The 22,908-nt window shown below is 43.9% G+C and overlaps 1 protein-coding gene and 1 pseudogene across 5 annotated transcripts in view; both read right to left on the minus strand.

Moving 5' to 3' along the window:
- The window catches only part of CHD7 (chromodomain helicase DNA binding protein 7), an 801,383-nt gene that overhangs the window by 275,505 nt on the left and 502,970 nt on the right, over nucleotides 1–22,908 (minus strand). For all 5 annotated transcript variants that reach the window (XM_085605557.1, XM_085605559.1, XM_085605558.1 and 2 more), the window contains exons 5-6: nucleotides 7,395–7,532; nucleotides 416–481 (exon numbers count right to left, since the gene is read on the minus strand). In XM_085605557.1, the coding sequence (XP_085461683.1) occupies nucleotides 416–481; nucleotides 7,395–7,532 (204 nt within the window). The remainder of the gene's footprint in view (nucleotides 1–415; nucleotides 482–7,394; nucleotides 7,533–22,908) is intronic.
- On the minus strand, nucleotides 15,610–16,971 carry LOC146831286 (tRNA-queuosine alpha-mannosyltransferase pseudogene; annotated as a pseudogene).

Here is a 22,908-nt window from a genome sequence, read left to right on the forward strand (position 1 = left end):
GGCTCAATTTTGCTCCTCAGAATGTTTGTCATACTGGTCACTCCACTCTGGCTCTTGCTAAAAATCACATCCATCATTCTACACGGGACTAAATTACTGATTTGTTTATTCCTTGAGAATCTGATAAGCACACACCTTCATATTCACTTACTATCCCATCACTTTTTTCCTCATTACTTGATACCCCATGTTCCAGCACACACTTTGTGTCTGTCGTTTTATCATTTGCCTCTACTGTATACTCAGAATGTATTATTGTGTATCAACACAAACCTATAAATGTTATGTCAGTACTACTTCCACTGTAACTGAGTTCTATCAGAATGCTTTGATTACATCAAACAGAGCTTTCTTAAAAGCACCACTTTAAACAATTTGGCTGTATTTGGCTTTTATAGGGAAAAAATACAATTACCTGCTTTTTGACAAATCGACAACTCATGATTTTCTCAACAACAGGCCCTTCGGTATCCATAGATTCCTAAAACATTAATATTCCCAGTGATAAATTATTATGAAATTATACTTTTTCTTCATATTGTACATATAAAACCAACATATTTATTACTTCACTTGACAACAGCAAAATGAGGCAAAAAGGTTTCTTTGTAAACTTAGGAAGATGATGTGCAAACTATGATCAGCGTGAAATACAGAAATAAAAAAAATACCTCTTTGCTCTAACATCTGTGGGTTATGCTGCCGTTTTGTGGCAGGAGTCACATATACAAATGCACATTGTCCTGGAACATAAGCCAAAATACTAAATTGTGGCTCAGAGGGTTCAAAGCCTGTTACTGATATTTGCAGGTTGCAGTTCAAATCTAAGAAAGCCCAAATCCCACAAAAGGAAGATCAACCAATCCACAAACCCAGCCAAAGGGGATTAAAGTGTTTTCTAACACAACCAGACTATTTGCCATTTTTCTTCCGTGGTCACAGTGTGCCATTAATTCGGTAGTAACACCTGATAATTAGAAGAGGCAAACATAAGGTATAAAGCATAACATTTAGCAATCATGTAGACCGCGCTTCTCCTCCGCCATAACAGAGGAACCAGCAGAGGGCTCTGGACCCTGCAGCGACACCATATCCTCGGGGCTGGCCCCTCGCGTCTTTACACCGCAAGACTCCCCGGAGTGGGAGCGCACTGCTGAAGATGGCGCCATCACAAGTGGCCTGACCCAGCTTGAGAGGCAGGCAGCAGCACTGAGCATCCTAGTGGGGTGCGATCGGGCATGCAAGGGTCCAATAGTTAGGAGATTGAGTGAATTTGCTACTCTGTGTGGGGGCAGCCTTAGGTGAACTGCTAGCAGCAACTCCATCGCCTTGCCTCCCAGACTCCACTGCTCTGCCATTCACCCATCTCCCTCCGTGGATTGGCAGGGATGGGGGGGTGGGAGTTGACCCAGGCAAACGCAGACAAGAATGACTTCAAACAGCAAAAGATTCAGTGGCAGGTCCTCCACTATGGCGGAGCAGCGTTGCCCCACTTTTCACAGTGTAAAAAAAGGAAAAATAAAATGATAGCAGCTTGACGTTATCAATTTATTTGTTCGTGCTGCGGCGTCTTGTAGGGGAGCGTAGGATCTGCTCTCAGAGAGTGTGTGTGTGGGGGGGGGGGGGGGGGGGGGGGGTTTGCCAACCGAGTGGCAGTGACTGATTGGCCAGCCAAAACAGTCATGCGTGCGTATTACAGCCTGGGTGGAGAACATGCCCAGGCTCCCATTCCCTGGCTGAGCACTAAACTATGAAGCTCAGACCAATCACAACACTGCATTGCAGCGTTATGATTGGCTATGGGGGACCTGGGAGCCCAGTTGCTTCCTGCTGCCACAGAAGGAGCCAGAAGAGGACAGAGGAGAGGCGGCAGCCAACAAGCAGGTAAGTGAATTCTTTTTTTAGCCTTTCCACCCCCTCTACTGCTTCCCGGGATCAGCCGCCACTGACAATATTGCCTTCTGGAAGCAGCCAGTCATTGGCCAAGAAAGTAACTGGAAGCGAAACGGACACGATGCGGCCTCCAAAACAAACATCTTGCTGGAGCTCAGGAAAAGTTTGGCGTACAGCCACCACTGATTCTGTTACCACTAGCATAGACAAGATGTTAGAATGTCTTGACCGCCAAAATGAGAGGATAGATGGAGCTGAAAGATGCTTCTCAGACCTGGAGGATGACCCAGGAGCCACAACGGCAAAAGTATTGAAAATGGAAAACATGCTTGCACTGATTGCTGCCAAAATGAAGGCCTGGATGCGTGTTCCAGGCAGAACAATATTTGCATCACGTGTGTTGCAGAGACCACAAACATCGGGCAATGAATATATTGTGGAATCCTAGCTTCTTGAGCTCTTTCGAAGGGCCTCCTTTTCTTAACGGTTCACGGTGGAGCATGGGCTCGTTTGTTGGGCCAGAGATGACCACCTGTGAATCACCACGCCTGTTGATCACAAGGTTGCTAAACTTCTGCAACAGACACTGTGCTGCATCCAGTACGAGAGCGGAGCCCCCTTCTCCATCAGGGTTCCACTACTTTCATCTACCTTCACTTTACAGTGGCGGTGCAGTTGGCCAGAAATAAGTTTGGTGCACACAAGCGCATCCTGCATTCCAAAGGGCTCAGGTATTCCATGCGCTAACCAGGTGGACCTACACGGCAAGACATGAATCTGTCAGCGGAGGAAGGGTCTGCTGCAAGCTCCTTAAGACCTAATCGTCCAAAGGACAGAAGTCTATTGTGGACGAGAGCAGCGACCATTACACACCACGGGCCATGAACGACGAAATTAGCATTAGTGGGAGGACACCTAGGTTGTCCTACGGTACATCTCTTAAACAACGCCAGTAGATTCTTCCTGACTAGTCTGTCCGACCATCTATGTGGGTAGCTCAACGGAGTGTTGGCTATGGACATGGGAGCCCATGTGTTGGGAGATCAGGTGGTAGCAATGTCCTGCTCACTGTCTCACACACACACATGCCTGCCTATTCATTCTGGTTGCTTTACGCTAAATACTTAGCATGGATGTTGTATCATACTTACAGCGGAGTGAGACTATGAGGCCTGTGTTATATTCTGCAGCTAAGCCGTACCTTGCACCTTAGGGTGTGCAGCACCGTGTTAAGTCTAATTTGGTTTGTTTTGGATCTGGGTGGGTTGTCAGACACCGAATGTTGGAGAAATCGGTGTGGGTGTAGGTGTGGGGGGGAGGGGGAGGGGTGGATTTAGGACCACATAAGACCATTTTGCTGGAGCACAGGTCGCCACAGTGTCACACACCAACATGTAAAACTGGTCACAAGGACAACACAAAAACATGACCTTGACGAAGTAGAAACAGCTGTCCTGGAATGTACAGGGTGTAAACAACCCCCAAAAGGTACGTTCAGTCTTGGCATACCTTGACAGACACAGACATTGCGTTCTTGCAAAAACCACACATCTCACCAGCGCTACCCACCACTTTTGCTAGTCTCTGGGGCACACCCAAGTACTAATCCTTATGCAGCCACTCACGAGGTAATGAATTTTAATACAAAAACATTAACTTTCCCTCAAACACGTAGATCGAGAGGGCTGCTACATTGTCCTCGAGGGGTTGCTGTGTAGTCGAAACATATGCACCCAAATACTGGCTCCCCAATTTCTTTTTTTTTTTGGGAGAAGTGTACTCAACACTCCACAATGCAGACCTGGGTCGAGCCTCTGGGGAGGAGACTTTAACCTTGCCTTGGATCCGACCCTAGATTGTAGCGTACCACTGGAAGCCCATAGGTCCGAATCCATCAATGTGCTCTGGGAAGTCATGGAAATGTGTGACCTCTACGACATTTGGAGAAGAAACAACCCATCTAAATGGGTCTTCTATTCACACACCCATAACACATCCTCTCAGATAAACTATTGGCTACTCACTGCGGATACCCCTGGGTACAAAATGTAGACTATATGCTCAAGAGTCCTATCCGACCATTCCCCAGTACTTTTCGAAGGTACTGTTCTGTGGCCAAAATGGGGCTTCATCATGTGCATATTTCCCACTGAGGCACTGCACAAAAAGGTCTTTCAGGATAACATATGCTCTACGACTGTTGAATACAGTGAGCTAAATGAGAGCGCAGGGCTGTGTCGCTCTGTGGGCTTACATTAGGGGTATTGTGCGATCAATCCGGTGGGCATATTTAACATCAAGGCTCAATTAGTCTCCACTGAACTGAAGCTGGGAGCACTTCTTGAATCTAAGGCATCCATGATCACTCAAGATAACTATCTGAAACAGATTAATGACATTCTGAAGAAATACAGAGACTGGCTGAAAGAGCGATACTGTACATGGGTAAAGTGCCCGTGCACGTCAGTACGGAGAGGGTAAAAGGCCAGGTCAGACACTGGCCTGTTTGCGGAGGTGTATGCGAAAGCAAACCAATACTATGCAGCTCACCAATACAGCAAGGCGAGCCATCATAGCAAGTGAGAAAATTATGGACACACTGGTTCAGTAAATATAACAAGACACTAAACAGCTCCCAACTAGGAGACAACCGCCATGCAAGTCTATACTATCTCGAGGATGTGGCCATGGTCTGGCTCAAGGGCAGCCATGGATGTTTACTCGCTGAGCCAATACAGGCCGATGCAATCATGATGGCAGTGGAGTGACTTGCAGGTGGCACGCCCACAGATCAGATGGCCTTCCATCCATGTTTTACAAAGCATACAAGCACCTTTTGATGCCCAGACTATTGAAGGTATATGAAGGAGGAAATAATCCAGCCTACGACGTGGGGCGCCTTAAGCAGGGTCCTACTCAAACCAAGGAAAGACCCTGGCAATTGTACTTTGTACCATACACTATTACTCCTTAACCTAGATAACAAAATCCTTGCTAAGGTTCTGGCTAACCAACTCTCGCTATTAATGGAACAGATTGTCGCCCCAGCACAAGCAGGGTTTGGTCAACCATCTTGAACTTGCTATGTTTACAGTCATAGGCATGCACCTGGTACCACCAGACATGGAAGTGGCCGTCGCCTTATTAGACGCAGAGAAGGCTTTCGATTCACTGGAATGGCCTTACCTTATGGCGACCATAAAGATTCTGCATCCCGGCTCGGTTCATGCGGGCGATAAACTGGTTGTAATCCGCCCTGTTGGCGCGAGTACGTGCCAACAACCTAACAGCAGATCCATTTTCCATCCACAGGGGTACAAGGCAGGGTTGCTCGTGATCCCACTATTGTTCAAACTGGACCTTGTCCCCAGGACGAAACTCCTCCGAAATATGCACATGCATAGGGGCCTTCAATTTACTATGAGATCCTATTACACTCCATGTACATGGGGACATTTTCTTACTCGTTCAAGACCCCATGGTCAATCTGCTGCTGCCAATTTGGGAAATCAAATTTGGTGGGCTCTCTGGTACAAATATCAACTGGGACAAGACAAAGTTGATCCCCCTGCCTGACTTTACCAGACATCTGTCAATGACGTTTCCTCTATGATGGGCTGATGACACTGTCAAATATTCAGGAGTGCGCCTGCACAGGAACCCCAGTATGCTAATCTGACTGAACTACGGCCCAGCAATAGACAAACTGGCAAATCAGGTGAAAGTGTGGTGTAAATTGCCACTAGATGCATATCGATCATCAAAATGATTGTGCTCCCCAAATTTCTATACTTTTTTTTTTTTACTACTATTACCATTCTGCTAAACAAGGCCTCTCTCTCTACACCAACACCACAACAGGGCGATCCGGGCAGACAAACTACAGAGAATATGTTTCAATACAATAATATTACCCTATGAAAGGGACGACTTTGCGGTGCCAAATTGTGATATCTATTGGTGCAGTGTCATCACATCCACTCTTGGTTCAACCCAGATAGGCGCACCCCCTTCCTGATCCCCTGACTGGGAAAAGATGGCACCGACCCCGCTGCACGCCTTGCTGTCAGTCTGCTTCCCACGCCCGACAGTATTAAGCCAGATGCCATGACCTGCTGGACATGGAAATGCATAGGGGAAAAAGCTTAATGCTAGCTTTTTACACTCCTCTGCCTTACGCGTACTCAACAAGCTGGCATTGCCACTGATGAGGGAAAGGGGGGCCATGGCCTGCCTCAAAACAGCATTTAATAGAAATGTGATGTCTCCTTCACAAAGGGCACATTCTAGAGCCCCGACAGACAAAAATGCAGACGACCCCCTACTAGATATATTTACTAACTACAGAGTCAAACCTACACTGAGCAATAAAGTACCCAAATACCTGGGCAAGCCGCGGATCTACCGCCCTTGACATAACTGATCTCATCCCCAGACAGGGCGAGATGGGTCTCAAGACTCTAATGACTGATACCTGCTGAGAGGCAGAGAGACACACAGAGGTACAGACAGGCCTGGAGATTAACCTGGGAGTAGCTATCACAGAGTTGCCAACAGATGAAAATTATATCTATGAACCAGAGACACATGCTGCTTTATTACAAGTGCTTGTGTAGGGCTAACCACACCCCAATTAAACAGCACAGAAAAGATCCACACAGCACAGACCGCTGCGTAAAATGCAACACTTACAACGCAGTGGTGGGGTTCTGCCCCCTGATGCACTGGTTCTGTGGAGAAGTATTTTAACACATCTTTAATGACAGGCCACAGAGTAACTCCTAGTGCAGTGGTTGTATTGCTGGTTTATGGCTAGCTCGTCCCTGCGATGGCTAGGAGATTTACAGGAATAATCTTATGCCTAGCTAAGCGACATTTGGGGATTCATTGGCAAGGAGATACGACACCCACAATAGCCAATTGGTTGCACAACATGGAAACGCACATTGAAAGAGCAGAGGACTATTCAATGCTGCAACTTGTCTCCTCCAGACGAAAATACATTTGGAGTCAGCAGCATGTATTCCTCGAGCAGACGGATGCCCTTCAAGATGTGCATGGGTTTCCAGATGTACCACCCACAACTAGCCCACCTGCCTCCCCAACCATGGCATGGCACTTGAGTGCACGGGTGCGCCAGGTCCCCAACACGCTGTGCTAAAAATTAACTCATGGCTTTGTACCGCCAGGACACACACAACCGCTTCTACCTCAAGTTTTGTGTCCTACTGCTCCACTCTATCATGCTTCTTTTTGGTTGTAAAAACTCTATGAAAATGAATTTAAAAATATTTTTTGCCTTGGAAATCTATTTTACTACCTCTTTTTATGGCAAATATTGACATCATGGAATACGATTTTGTATGGAATAACTAACCTGTAATTAAATACAAGCGAAACAAAATGTTATTTAGAACATTGCATAATTTCAGACTTTACTGCATGTCTTGTCAGTTTTATGACTCCGTTCAAGTTAAACTTCATTTCTAAGGTTAACAGACCTGCTGTTCCGACTGAGAAGTGTTTGAAGGAGAGTATATTCCTGCAGCATCCACATCATCTGCTTCATCGTCAGAAATCTTGAACTCCAGGTCTTCTGTGTAACGCTTTCTTTTCACCTGCCTGCTGGAGCGTCTCTTCTGAAAATATAAATTATTGATATTTCTTTTAAGTACAAAATTAAGGAAAAGCTCAAGGCTAAAATCCTGGTGTATTTGGAATACATGTGTGATGCACACAGCTAGCCTAGTATAGTCATACATTGCCATCTAAGCAGGGAGTGCAGCAAAACACTCCTGAGCAATGACAAAAATGCTGCAGCAGGGTGTTTAGCTTGGATATTTCTCAATACAGTACTCAAAACAAATCCGGGGGGGGCATGCTACTGACCAGATAAGAGCATACAAGTTAATAAACTGCATTCTCAGTTTAGCATCCACAGCTTCAATTTCGAGCTTCTGCATATAAAGCACAAAACCAATTTATTTGTGATGCCTAACAGCAGCTATTCCTTGTTGGAGAAGATCTCAGCAATAAAAGGTCTTGGGGTTTTTTCTACTACTGACCGTTTCAAATGGTTTTGCATTAAGATTACACTAATTGGTCTTTCATAGAGAACAAAAACAAGCATTTGCAATTGCAATAGGTCTCGCATTTGCAAGAGTTTAAGCGATTGGCATTGTAAATGACAATGCCTTTTTATTTATATGTTTTGATAATTAACACATAAATAAAAGGCATTGTAATTTACAATGCCAGTGGCTCAAACTCTTGTAAATGCGAGACCTATTCAAAGAAGCAGCCACCATTGTCCGGGGCTGCTTAGAAAGTGGAAGCGCGCATGGAGCGCTGAATGTTGCAGGAAAGCATGTCGTACCTGCAGTAGGAGAAACCATTTTAAGAAAATAGTGCTTACAGACTAAAAAGGACTCACGGTGTAACAATTTAAGTAAAAGGGCAAGTCCTAATGGGAGGTTACGATTGAAGACAAGGCAGTACTTAAGAGGGACTAATAAGCATATCTACATATCAGAAGCCAGCATTTACGAAGGACAATGACAAGCTATTAACAAATATGGGTGGAGAGTGGGCAGGGCTTCTATTCTATACTCCAATACAGCATGGCTCGCAGAGCAGCACATGCGCTGCCCAGGCTTGACCTAAAAAAACCACTGAATATTTACTGCACAAAGATGTTTGGGCTCAATGCTTGTTTTTTAGGATTGAGCAAGGATACAGAAAGCAACCCAGGCTCCATGTATCAGAAGTACGTAATTTCTGACATACTAAGTATGGAACTTCGTTGTTCCTACTTGATATACACATTTTATCCTGGCCTACAAATGTCTTAGTTTTATCTCGGGTTCTTCAGTTTGAGGAATGCCACATACACTGCCCACGACACGGTCAGAATGTCTTCCATTGGCCAGTGTCAATGTCTTGGTCTACCTGTGCCACAATGTCCCTCCAAGGCCCTGTACCAGAGCATTCCAACACCGTGCAAGAACTGTACCAGAGCATACCAGGAATGTAATATTACAACAACAAAAAAAACCACCACGTTCCTAGATGGGCATACGTGAATATTGTTTGATTAAATTTACTGTGCCTCTATACATCATTATTGTGCAATAAAAAAAAGCCTTCGCTTCTTCTCTTTATGCCCCCAGCACCTATTCCAATCTTACTGGTGGAATTTGTCAGCTGTCATTGGATGCATAATGGATTATGGAATCTGAAGAGGGAATGGAGCATACTGTTAGATACACCAGCCGACTTGTTCAAGCAATCATGGCAACAAGTGATCAAATGGATATATTGGTGCAACAGTAGCATAATAATTAAAAGTGTCTAACACTATATTTTACTCAACAGTCTGCCCTGAATCTAAGCAAGATAGTAGCACAAAGGGCATTTTCAGAAGGTGTTCTTGAAAACCTGCAGAAGCAAAAAGTACATGTGTAATATAGACAGCTAAACCAATTTCTAATACTAAAATGGGCCACAAACTGCGACCAAATGGATGAGTCCCATGTTCAGGAAAACGCAGTAGCCTAGCTACAGCCCAAGATACAAAATGATGACGTTGGAAAAAATAAGATTAATCACCAGAAAACAAAGAAATAGCGTAGTAACAGCACAGTTAATTGTGTGCCTTTCCAGAGCTCTAAATAAACAATACATTCAGATAGGGTTAAGCTGAGTATCATCAATGTGGTTGCATTTTTGCAAACCTAATTATGGTGAATTGAGAAGTAAAACCAAGTTTTGTTAAAATTGTGCATCATGTATGAAAAAAAGCATTTCCCATTATTAACCAGGTATCAAAATATATAGATACTTCTGTAGGGTATGCCATCAGCCCACATTTATATTTGCTGGATTAAGTAAGCTACACTGATGAAACCCAGCTATTATAATGACAAGGGGTGATAATGGTAGATGATCCAAATTAGGGTGTAGATCAGAAATGTACTCTTCCTATAGAGGAACGTTTGTGGGGGCATCGTCGAAAGACGATGCCAACAGTGTAGTCATGCTGAGGGAGAGTTCCTCAAGGCCTTGATGGAATCTGGAAATATCCTGGTTGAATACATTAAAATAAACCAAAAACGTGCAGCGCATACTATAGACACCTAAATGCCAAATATGTGAAGGAGCTGACCTGTGATACATACGAAAGCAAAAGGAGAGTCCTTCTCCAGTGAGCTGATATGGAGATGCAACTGAAAAGCAGCCCATACGAAGTGTGTACAGATAAGACATGGGAAGCAGATGCTAAAAGATTCTGCCCATTATATGTAAGCCTGAATGTGCCATAAAATTAAAAGTCTGGGGCCACCAGGAGCATAGGAAGGAGGTGATAACGTTTGCGCCACCTAAAGTGTAACAGTGCTAGCTCATGGTGCACTGGAATGTAGCAGAAAATGGAAGTTGCAAACTCGAGTGTGGACGACCAGAGGTTTGGGTGGGCAAAAGACGAGGGATGAAAAACAACTCAGAAAGACACTGCCAGTGGAAGCACGAAGAGAGAGGGTCTACGAAGGAGGAGGTATCGGCACGGTGGCTCTTCAGGGGCAGTCCCGAAACAGTGCTAAACCAATAGAAGAACAGGAGGGTGCAATTAAGATAGGACAAAAGCCTCCTTTCTCAGACAGAAAGAAGAAGCCTACAATTAAGGCAGTGAAGTAAGAAATGTGAACCAGCCTGCTGGCTATTGTGGAAAGAGACTCCTGGGAAGAACTGATGCCCTCAGGAAAGAAAGCAAGAAATAGGCACAGCCCAGATATGGAAATGGAAAAACATGGAAGGCAAAGTGAGCATGGCGGCAGACAAGCAAACTCTGCACTAAATTCTGTGGTGAGCGAGGCTTGATGGTGTATGGTCTGGAAGAATTGGATTTTCATGGCTACAAACATAGAAACAGTGGGCTGCTGGTGCCTATGACAGGGAAACCACAGGGCAGATTAACACATCATGGGGTGGTCAAATGCAAGCCTGGGCAGTGAGACAGCCAGATTGCATTGGGGGGTTAACTAAGTGCGCTACCTACAAGGCAACTAAAAGCCAAAGGAGAGGATGGTATGAAGACAACCAGTAAGAAATTATTACAAAATAGAACTTGAAAGACTGCAATAGTAACCAATGAACACGTATGGAAGAAACTAAAAAGCACAAATTACCAAAAACATGAATGAAAGGTACCCGTTTCAAAACTGCTAATTGAATAAAGAAGATCCAGACACACACCACCTTAAAAGGCAGCAAGGGAGAAGTGTTGTAAACAAAAACAAATTGGAAAAGAACGGAATAGAAACTCGAACCAAAACTGACCTATATACCCCAATCTCAAGTGCCAACAAACACACACAACAGAGAAAAGCCATGGGACAAAGGAGATTCAGTGATGGCATCACAGTTAGCGGTAAAGATATACTACTGCCACAGATGTAAATTTTCAGAGCAGATCTGCGAAAAATAGTTGATCATACCAAAGAAACATAGGAAGCGATGGGACACTTGAGAGTGTAGGAGAAATGCTGAACAAAAGGTGGCTTTCAGAAGGAGTATACCAAAATGGAAAAGAAGGTATAAATTGTCAATGACAGTTCAAAGAGAAACAATTCGAGATTCTACAGAATCCAGAAAAGGACAGATGGTCCATATACAAAGCTGTTCCTTGAAAACTTAACATTACAGATCCAAAGGACTTCCTGGCATTCATTTCTACTGAATGAGCACACTAGGCATCGAAACAGCAGCCCCCACCAGGCGCATGGCCAAATGCCATGATAGCAAAGTTCCTAAACTATCACAAGGACAGCATTTTGCAATGTCAAAAACCGATGTGCCCTAATACAAGAATCAAACAATCGCAATCTTCCCTGACTACACTCAAGTCTGAAATCCTCAGAAATCGTTTTAGCCAGTAAAACAGCGGCTGAAACCAATGAAGGTACAATACATGGTAATGTACCTGGCCAAATGAAAAGAGCTCCCCTTCTTACTTCAGCACAGATACAGGAATAGCCAGACATGGGAAACATCACTAAAACATCTCATTCAAAAGAGACTGAGAGAACAGACAACAGTGGCAGTAACTAAACAAGGTGTGAATGATGAACCAAGGGCGACAATGAGATCTGGAAAAGAAATCACAACGAGCTGTAGAGAGAGTAGGCAGAGTAACTGCAGAAGAGCAACAGACTGCAAAAGATGAGCAACTTTCAAGGCACTGCAGAGGAATAAGAAAACAGTAAGGAAAAGACTGAAAACAGCAGCAGATGACGACAATGCCCTATCAACCAGAAACAGGCCAGAGACGACAACTGAGACAGATAAGAGATAAAAGAAGTTAAATAAACTGCTTTGATAAATTATACCACACTAAGGACTCATAGATTAAGCACATGGAAGGGAAGAAAAAGACAAGCACTACCTTACAAGGATATCTGCTATAAAAAGTACTGGTAGGCTAGTGGTTCCCAATCTGCGCATCACAGCTCCCTGGTGTGCCGTCAAAACTAGCCAGGGGAGCTGTGCACCAAGCACTTTAATGCATTTAATGTTAAAAGGTTTGCTGGCTTCAGTTAAACTTAGACTTACAGGCATGATGTCGATTTCTAATTGGCATGCGTAAAGCTGGAAACGTAGTGCCTAATTGATGGCATGTCAAGGGATATGACCTCCATATTTCACTGGATCCCCACGTTCCAACATTCCCAAAGTAAGCAGAAGACGCCCGATTAATTTAGTTGGCTCGTTGACAGTTTCGTTTTTAATACCATCCTGCTAATTTGCATTTTATATTTTCTTTTTTTGTATTTTAGAGCAAAGTACACTATTTTAAGGAGCTGTCAATATGATTATATATACAACGTATTAATGTTAGGATCGATATTTGACACATTTGCACTTCCCTTTTTAGTCTGCACTATACGCACTTTGTCCTTAATCGCAACATCTGTATTGTATTTGGTTTCTAATGATTCTTAAAGCAGTTTTACTCCAGCTGTTTCTCTGCTCTGATTATTATTTTATATTCCTGATTATATATGTTGCACTTATTGATTAATGGTGTATAGCCAAGAAATGATACTCTATTATATGAATGAATTGAAAATTGATGGGTCTAAAAAATAAATAAATAAGCATTGGCATAGCCAATAGGTCTCGCCTTTGGGACCTTATAAGTGTTTAGTCATGCAACAGTTGATGTTGTTGCACCAAGGATATTGTGCTGCATAACAAAATACTTCTAAGGTCCCAAAGGCGAGACCTGTTGGCTATGTCAATGTTTGTCTTTTCATGATCTCTGAGGGAGCGGCAGCTTCCCACATGGCACCTACAAATCGGACATCCAGAACTGGAATGTAGCACCTTGGAGAAAGGCAAGTCCCTGGCTCCCCTAAATCAATAAGTACGATGGTTGTCTGATGAGGACGCCTTCAACGGACAAACAGATGCCTTTTAACCGATGTGTTACTAACAAACCTTGGAAAATATAAGATTTCTCGCTCTGAACATAGGGAAAACTGCGAAGAGCGAGTAGTTGCTTCACTGGCCTTTACCCATAACTAAGGAGGCGGCAACTGGATGAGTGTCAGTGATGTGTAGGCATTGCTTCTCTTACAAAACAGAGCAGCTCCCATAGTCCAACGCTAGCCTCTCTACTCACATTTTGAATCATTCTGGCGAGGCAAGCAGCCATGAAGAAGTTTTGAAAACTGCTCTCCAGAGACAGATCAATAAAAATCTATCACTATGAAGCAGCATTGAATTCCTTGCACCTCGGTGCTTAAGCAGAGGGCATTCAGCATGTGATGTCACGAGGGAGCACATGTTTGCAGCGGATGGAATGCAAAGTTTAGAGATGTCTGGCTCATAATTCTCAAAGCAGAGGGAGTACGTGGGTGATAAGCCAGACGAGAGATAAAATCAAGAAAAGAACGGAATGTATGATGCAGTCACAGAGGATCGCGCGCATTCACACGTGCAAGAGGGAGAAAGACAAGGACTCTGAGAATGCAATGGATACACAGTGAATGGAAAATATGTATAATAAGGATGAAACGTAAGACCTTATAGAAACCATACGTGACTGCTGCAATTTCCACATTTCGGGTTAACGCAACAATTGAAAACGAAGAGGGATACACGCACATAGCTGCAAGCTGGAACAAGCCAATCCTACAGAGCGGAACCAAACCAAGGCAGCGAATGGGGAAAGGTAAAAAAACCACGATGCACTCAATTTTCCGTTTAAGAAGCCTCTGTCATTAAAGGGGCCATATTACGTTCAGCACTTTCCATCTGCCATTTATTACAATGTATTCGTATTCCAAACCCACATGCACTAGAAACACCAAAAGTGTTTTCGTGCTTGGAAATTACTAAAAAAATGCGTCTGTCACTCGGCATAGCCCCTGACACTCGGTAAACAAAACAAGTGGTGGTGGTGGGGGGTGGGTGGGGGGGGGGTGGGGGTGTACGGCAGGGACATGCAGCGTTTACCTTGCGGGAGCGAGCACGATAATTGCTAACACATGGTGGCGCTCGCTCAAGGGAATCGCCAAACGTGCACGCGTTGCCATTGAAAGCAATGCAACACGTGCACGTTTTTGGGACACAAACTGAGTCGATTGCTAAAGGTCTTTTTCCTATGCAGCGCATGCGCACTGTGTAGGCGAGACCTAAAAAATACACGGATGCATTACAATTCTTAAAGACATTTTGAGTTTTGGTAAAATGTACATATTCCCGCAGGGTGCATTTTAAATCCCAATTTAAATCGTGATCTTTAAGATTGTGTTCTGAAAATGAGGTACCTTTGAGTTATATAGTTGATGATTGCGTTTTGCCAATTAAAAGTTATATAATGCTATGTTTATTTTTGAAGTAGAATCCTTACAAGGGGGTCAAATCTTACAAACTTTAGTCAAAATGTAGGTAGCATACTTTTAAAATCAGAGGACACATTGATTTGGTGTGATCATTTAATATGACAATGACAACATTATAATCTTGCCCCAAATATAAATGACTGAAAATGTACATAAAATGAGAAAAGCTACCTTTGGTATGAAGTGCGTAAGAAACATATTGTAAACACTAATGGAGTTTATCATATGTTTCACTCAAGATTAAGGTAAAGCATCACTTCTTAATAAAGACATTTTGATTTGGGCATGTCCTCTTTTTCAGCACTTCCAAGTCAAAGCTCAAGAACACAATCATTTAATTCCGTGTTACTTAAAAGATATCTGTAAGTCAGATACACATATATCTTAATGTTTAAGGACAAAAAAGATATAATATGAAATTAACATATTTAGTGATGCATTTGGGATTGCCTTATATGTGACCCATCTTTACACATCTGCATTCTTTTGGGATTTGAGTGATGGAAGGTACTGTATAATTTGTTGTAATTTACTGGCAGACAGTTTTACACCAGCTATAAGCCATTAGCGTTCCACTTTGACTAGTTTTCTTATTGATCTCCTTTAGCCACATTACTCATGATTGAGATCTTAGAGTAGTTTGGGGAAAGGAGGTAAGTTAGCTCAAACATTCATGGGAGTTCCTCCGTTAAGACTGCTGGAGGGATAGAGTCATTTGCAACGAAGAACATTGTTATAACGTAGTGCATAATTCTGCTTTAATCTTTTCTATGATCTAGAACTGCAGTACAAGCAGTAGACTTTGTTCCCTCGGTCACAAACTTACAACTGATTCTGGTTCAAGTAGGGCCTGGTATGTGCTGCGTAGGTATGCCCATGAATACTTAAAAATGCCACTCTTGTATTGATGCTTCCTCACAATATCTGGCTTTCGCAGAAATTCTGAAGCCTCTCAAACAGCTGTTCAGGTGTTGAATACAGATATTGAGCTGGAAAGATTTCTGGATACACCAGAGCCTTGGGACACAGAGGGTAGCAACCACAATGTGTGGCCTCCAGCATTGCCACACCAAAAAAACTCATGCTTAGCTGTTGAGACAGCAACATCTGCCATACAAAGGGCTTGAAAATAGTCCTCATTGCTAGGAAGGTAGCCCCTATGCAACACAGAATTCCCCAACGCCCCCTTGGCCTTCAGAAATAAATCTGGCACATCTGTATAGGTTTCTCCAAGGACAGACACATTGAATCGCAGAGAGAGGTCTTTAAGCTTCAGAAGAATTTGGAGAAAAGTTTCTGGGTCTTTGTCATGCTCCCAACGGTGAGGCCAGACAAGGTGTAGTGGTGTTTGCTCTTGGTCAGTTTCACTGATATTACCATGGCGAGTTACAAAGTGTTCGTCATATTGTTGGTCTAATTTTGCATTCTGTGGTACATTGAACCACTCTAGTTTGTCAACTGTTGCCACTGAGTTTTGTGGTCTTTCCAGTTGTGTGAGAAAAGTTACACCTTCTCGATCTTGAGCACTTTTCTCCATCAAATTCCCAGCAATTATGTTCTGCTGTGGAGTAGTCAAGCTCTGAGCTAGGAAAGTTTCCCCTTTGACGGCAGCCCAGCTCTGCAAATGGATACGCTTGCAATGTGGCAAGAGGAACTTACTAACATTGGGGAACCTAACTGGGAAGTGGAGGACTAGGCACTTTGGGCTGATCAGTCCTTCCAGGTCATTGGGCCTGTGATCAGGCATAAGCCTAAAAAAGCCACAGATACTGGTCAGAAATGACTCCATGTTGTAAAGCGAATTAAATACCACCACGTCGGCCACCAGACAGGAAAGAACTTGGTTGTAGCCATACTGGAAGTCCCTCTCCTGGCTCTTGCGCACAGGGTACACAAGCTGGTTCCCGTGGAAGTAGAGGACCTTCTTGAGCTTGCCGAGGTCAGGTCGTAAGGTGACCAGTTCAGCAAGGTTAAGCACCGAGCTGGCAAACAGGATGCTATACTGGTCGCTGACTGGCACGGTCTGCATGAAATTCAGTACAGAGGTGCGTGCCCTCCAGTGCCACTTCTTGGCAGGCAGGCTGCAAAGAGCAGTGTTTTCAAATTCTTTCAAGAGGAGATCCGCCAGTTGCTTGTGAGAACCTCCATAGAACGCCTCGATGATGAGCACTCCCATTTCAGAGCTCGGTTCTTCATATAGGCGGTTTTGGATCGTAGTTACTGCAGCAGCGCCGTCTCTTAGATGCTTACTGTCACATAAAAGGTAGATGGCTGAGGTAACTATTTGCACATGTACACACGAAAGCCATCTTGAAACAGGATACTGTTGAACACAAAAGAGATACTGTTATACAAACAAAAAATACACAAAACAGATAAGAGTGTATCGGTACCATCTTCGTACGGAATATTTTAATGGCTAACATGGAAGCGGAATGCACATTCACAATCGAGGACTCTACAGTGTTTGGGGTTTTGGTTGGTCACTATATCAAACGTGTAAGATACTAGAACCTCATTTAACGTCTCAGTGTGCGATTTTCTACAATTCAAATCCTAAATTGTGTTGCTATATGAATATCATGACATATCGTTATAGATATGAAATTGTAGCAGAAAAAAATATTCATTAAAAAAAATCAGTTAGTAAGTCGTACATCCAGGTAGGTAAAAAAAAGTAACATTTAACTATATACCATTCGAAAAGAATGAAACGTTCTAAATAAGAAGATGGCCACCTTGTTACCCAAGAAACAGCGGGCGAATTCACAACACAACCGAACGATTGCTTCGCTCCCCAGCAGTGACTGACGTCAACACGTCTTTAGGACGCATTGAACTGCGCTTGAATCCCTGGGATTTGTAGTTTTCAAATACTCAATTAGTACGCATGTGCATTGTATAGGTACTAGCCTCAGAAGTCAGAACTTAAGTTTCGGATAACTACGAAGTTACTACTGTTCCTGAGAGGTCCCCGGAGAGCGGGGCTCAGACTAGAAGTAGCGCAAAGTGGGTGTTTTGAAGTAGGTCAGTGCCGGGATGCGCAGGGAAACCTTTGGTGGGTGAACTGCCCCTAAACAGACAAGGAAACACCTGTAACAGGTAATCTGTAGCGACTAGGCAGTACCACTGATGGGTAACTGAGACCAATAAGAGCCCAGAAACATATCAAGCAGGGTATGCAAGCTATTATGGACCAGAAAATAAATACGTGTGGCAGGTAAACTGGATAGGCCTGGACCGACAAACACTTCTACCAGGTAATCTAGATCAACAAGCATTGGCCGCGAGCGGCCGCGAGACGCGGTCTGTGGTGGGGGAGGGGAAGAAGCGTGAGTTGTGTGCAGGCGCGCAAAAGGGAGGAATAAAGCCCGGGAGTTGTGTGCGCGCGCGCTTAAAGATTTTTTTTTTTAAAGAACGCGAGTGGCAAAGCTGACTGCGCGCATGCGTATCCGCAAGCACTAGGCCAGCAAAAGCATGTGGCAGCACTTTTAAAAGCCACTTACTAAATGTCTCGCAGAGCAACACATGCACTGGCTCAGGCGAGACCTAAAAAGTACACACAAAAAAAAAGAATTTAGTTTTTTTCCAAATGCATTTTACACCAATGCAAGTTATCAGGAAAGTAAAGTTGTCCTGTCTCTCAAACACCAAGTGTTATTAGGTATTGACATGTGTACTTGAACCATAGGTACTTCCAGAACACATTTCTTCCAGTACACACATTTCCAGACAGGCCTGCTCTCTCCAGGAGCACATGGAGGTAAACACTATATATGGCATAATACCAACATTTGGAAGCAAGAAAGAGCTGTTGGTACGTATGACATGGGTAGAAATGGAAGTGCATATATTCTTCAAGTGCAGAAACGCATTGGTGGCTACATGCCTTGGGTGCGATCTAGTACTGTAAGTGGGATAAAGTTTGAGAGGGTTCTCTAAAAAAAGGCATGGGCAAAGAAGTGTAACCAGGAATATTTTATTAAAGCGCCACCGTAGTAATGTGAAACACCCTGCAGATATGATTATATCCCAATTATTTTCAGGGAGAAAAATAGAAGTACTCCAGAGGCCGGGCTTACTCCCCCCTGGCCCCCCACCCACAACTGTCCAAAAAAAGTAACCGTGGGGGAGCTGCGGCCAGCGGCCAATAGGTCAAGGGAGCTGCGGGGCGAAAAGGTTTGGGAACCAATGTGGTAGGAGGAAAAGAATGGGGTAAACTAAAGGTACTGGGAGGACTGGAGGACAATATGGCACCAAATCTGCATTCTGCTGATCGAACGTGCAGGCTGGATCTTGCCAGTCTTGTGCAAATCACCAGACCCAGGATTGTGGACACAGCATCAGGTTAATGTTTAAGACACCTGTCCATAGGAGGCAGGATGTTAAGAAGGAAGCTTATACTAGGTATAGCCAAAAAAAAGAGTAAGACTGAGAAGCATGATAAAAACACACAATCTAATGAGGCCAGACTTGTACCACTATGTGTTGTGGGGTGGGGGGGATGGCAAAGGGATCACAGACTAGAATTAAAATAGGCAGTTAAACCACTATCAAAATCACAAAATCAGGAATGTCAGTGAACACAACAATTATTCAAATTAAAGAGCGCACTCATCTGAAAACAATAGGAAAGATTGTTTCTTGCAGGAAACATGCTTGACCACCAAAGAAATGGGAAAACTGTGCAAACTATGAAGGGGGAAAATTTACAAAGCTGCATATTCAGCATATGCCTGTGGGATAATGATATGCTGGTGCTGGGGAATACTCTTCAAGGCATACAGCACAGTGTCAGACAAAGACATATATGCATGAGGTGGAAATATGAATGGTAAGTATGGACTAAACAGACAGAAAACAATTCTCTGAAGGGATCCTTGATAAAGGGATACCATTTTAATGTCTCCTTGCTATGGGCAAGTAACAAATAACAGATTGTATCAGGGCAAATGGACATCCAGCCTAGGAAAGTTTTAATCCCAAAAGCACTTAATGCTGATGAACAGGGTGGGACTGGTAGAGGAGTAGAGAATGCAACATCCACAAGATACAGAATATCACACATGGTCCATTCTGATCACACTCCACTGCTTGCGGTGCTTGTAAAGCCCAAAGCATAAGTGAGGGTACCCTCTTGTCAAATAGTACACAAATAATAAGTGGGGAGGAAGCACACTACCTCTCATCCCAGGACAGTTCACACCATTGCGTAAATGTAGTAAGCTTACTTCAAAGTTGCTGTTGTTGTTCACCAGAGTAGGTGCAGGTAGTGCTGGTATCTCTAGACATGTGTTTCTGGGTTTAGCCCTTCATCAGTAAAGAGCAGAGAAAAGTCATCTGGGGTTCCTGAAATACTGCCCAAGTCTTGACAGGCCACCATACCACTCAACAGGGGCACACATGAATCCCAGGTGAGCTAGTTACCATGATGGCACAGGGGGCCTTTTAAACACAAATGGTATATCACAACGTTTTAAAAGCAATTGGCGAACAGCATCAATTTGTGCCACAGAATCAGAAGCATTCTAAGAGAGAAAATGAAAACAGAGCAAGCCTGGGGAGACCTTAATAGATTTACTAACACAAACATGAGCTAAAAAGAAAAAGCATTTGCAATGCAAAAGGTCTCACATTTACGACAGTTTAAGCTATTGGCATTGTAAATGACAATGCCATTTATTTATGTGTTGGTTTTTAAAACATTCATAAAAGGCATTGTCATTTACAATGCTAATAGCTTAAACTCTCGGAAATGCGAGACCTATTGCATTGCAAATGCTTGTTTTTCTTGAGTCAGAGGGAGAGCCCAGGCTTCATAAATTGGATGTGAGAAGGGTTCTTCTACATCTTGATAAGGTATCCTTCATTGCAGCAAACCCTTCGTTAACTTTAGGGCCAGCTACGAGGGATGAGAAGCTATTAACTGACTCAATTAGTAGAAGGATTAGAATTCTACTATCACTAGCATACAAGGGCAACGAGTTACGAGGAGGCTTTTGGGGAGCATGGTAGATCCACAAGGGGGATGTCTCCGTATATGAAAGAAGTCCAGGGGGCATCATTTGCAGAAGGAATATGCTACTTACCAGTATGCATCTGTTCCTGGCATGTAGAGCTGCAGATCTACACACTTGTGCATAGATCGCCATCTGGTGATGGGCCCGGATGTTTGCAGTTTGTTTTTCCTCTTGGAAAGTCTTTGGAAGTCACAAGGTTGGCGACTCCTCCTTTGGATCGTATTGCGCATGGGCTTCGGCTCCATCCTCAGATTATTTTTTGCCAGCAGGGAAAGATGGAGCGTAGTAATAACAGTGAAGATGCCCATGTGTGTGTTATCTAAATAAGATAAACTGGAACAGATACAGGTAGCCGGGGAGGCGGGTGGGCGTGTGTAGATCTGCAGCTCTACATGCCAAGAACAGATGCATACTGGTAAGTAGCATATTCTGTTCGAGGCATATGAGCTGCAGATTACACACTTGTGCATAGATTATATAGCAGTACCCACCGTTAGCGGCGACCACCCGTCTCTGTTGCAGTGGTTTAAAATAATATTTTGAGTACAGCCTGGCCCGCACTAGCTTGTTGCTTAGTTTGCACATCTACACAATAGTGTTTGGTGAAAGTGTGCGGTGTTGACCATGAAGCTGCTTTGCAGATATCATCTAATGGGATGTTTCCTAGAAAAGCCATTGAAGCCCCTATTTTACGTGTAGAATGGGCTTTAGGGGGAACGGATAGCGTTAGTTTTGCTTTATGGTAGCAAATCTGAATGCATTTGACAATCCACCTAGCTATCCCCGACTTGGAGATGGGCTTGCCCTTGTGTGGTGGAGAGAAAGAGACAAACAGTTGTTTGGTCTTACGGAAGGTTGTGTTCTCTCGATGTAGTAGAGTAAGGCTCGTTTGACATCTAGTGTGTGTAGAGCTCTTTCTGCAACAGTTTGTGGTTGCGAGAAGAATACTGGTAGTTCTACAGATTGGTTTAGGTGAAAAGGAGAAATGACTTTAGGGAGGAATTTTGGGTTGGTACGGAGAACACCTTTGTTATGGTGCATTTGCAGAAACGGTTCTTGAATGGTAAATGCTTGTATCTCACTGGCCCTTCTGAGGGAAGTGATGGCTACGAGAAAAGCGGTTTTCCAGGTTAAAAATTGGAGTTCACATTTGTGCAAGGTTCGAAGGGACATCCCATTAGTCTGGTGAGAACGATATTTAGGTTCCACACAGGTGAGGGGGGCACTTTGGGGGGAATTATTCTTTTAAGGCCTTCCATGAAGGCTTTAATGACAGGTACTCTAAAGAGTGATAGATGTTGCCTGTTTTGTAGATAAGCTGCTATAGCTGCGAGGTGTAGTCGAATGGACGTATAGGCTAGATTACACCTTTGTAGGTGGAGTAAATAGATTATGATGTGTTGGATGGAGACGTCTAGGGGATTGATGGTGTTGTTGTGACAATAGACAACAAAACGTTTCCACTTGGCGGCGTAGCACGCTCTAGTGGTGGGTCATCTAGCTTCCTTGATGACGTTCATACAGTCAGGGGGAAGATTTAGATAACCGAATTCTAGGACTTCAGGAGCCAGATCGCAAGGTTGAGCTGAGCTGGGTCCGGGTGTCTGATCTCTCCATGGTTCTGGGTTAGGAGGTGTGGAGAGAGGAGTCATTTTTGGTGCGGTACTACAGATAGTTCCAGCAGTGTGGTGTACCACGGTTATCTGGCCCAAGTTGGAGCTACTAGGATTAGTGTGAGGGAGTGTTGCTGTAGTTTGCGCACCACGAGTGGAATGAGCGGCAGAGGCGGAAAAGCGTATGCAAATCTGCCCGACCAGTTCATCCATATCGCATTTCCTTTGGACAATGGGTGTGGATATCTGGCGGCGAAGCTTGGGCATTTGGTGTTTTCGTGGGTGGCGAAGAGGTCTATCTGTGGATGCCCCCACATCTGAAAGTACGGGTGTAGAACTTGTGGGTGGAGTTCCCACTCGTGGATTTGTTGCGTTTGTCTGCTGAGCAGATCTGCCATAGTGTTTTGGACTCCTGGGACATGCTGAGCTAGGAGAAAGATTTTCTGGGGTATGGCCCATCTCCATATGCTCTGTGCTAGC

The sequence above is a fragment of the Triturus cristatus genome, chromosome 5_1 (assembly GCF_964204655.1).
Source record: "Triturus cristatus chromosome 5_1, aTriCri1.1, whole genome shotgun sequence".
Classification (NCBI taxonomy): Eukaryota; Metazoa; Chordata; class Amphibia; order Caudata; family Salamandridae; genus Triturus; species Triturus cristatus.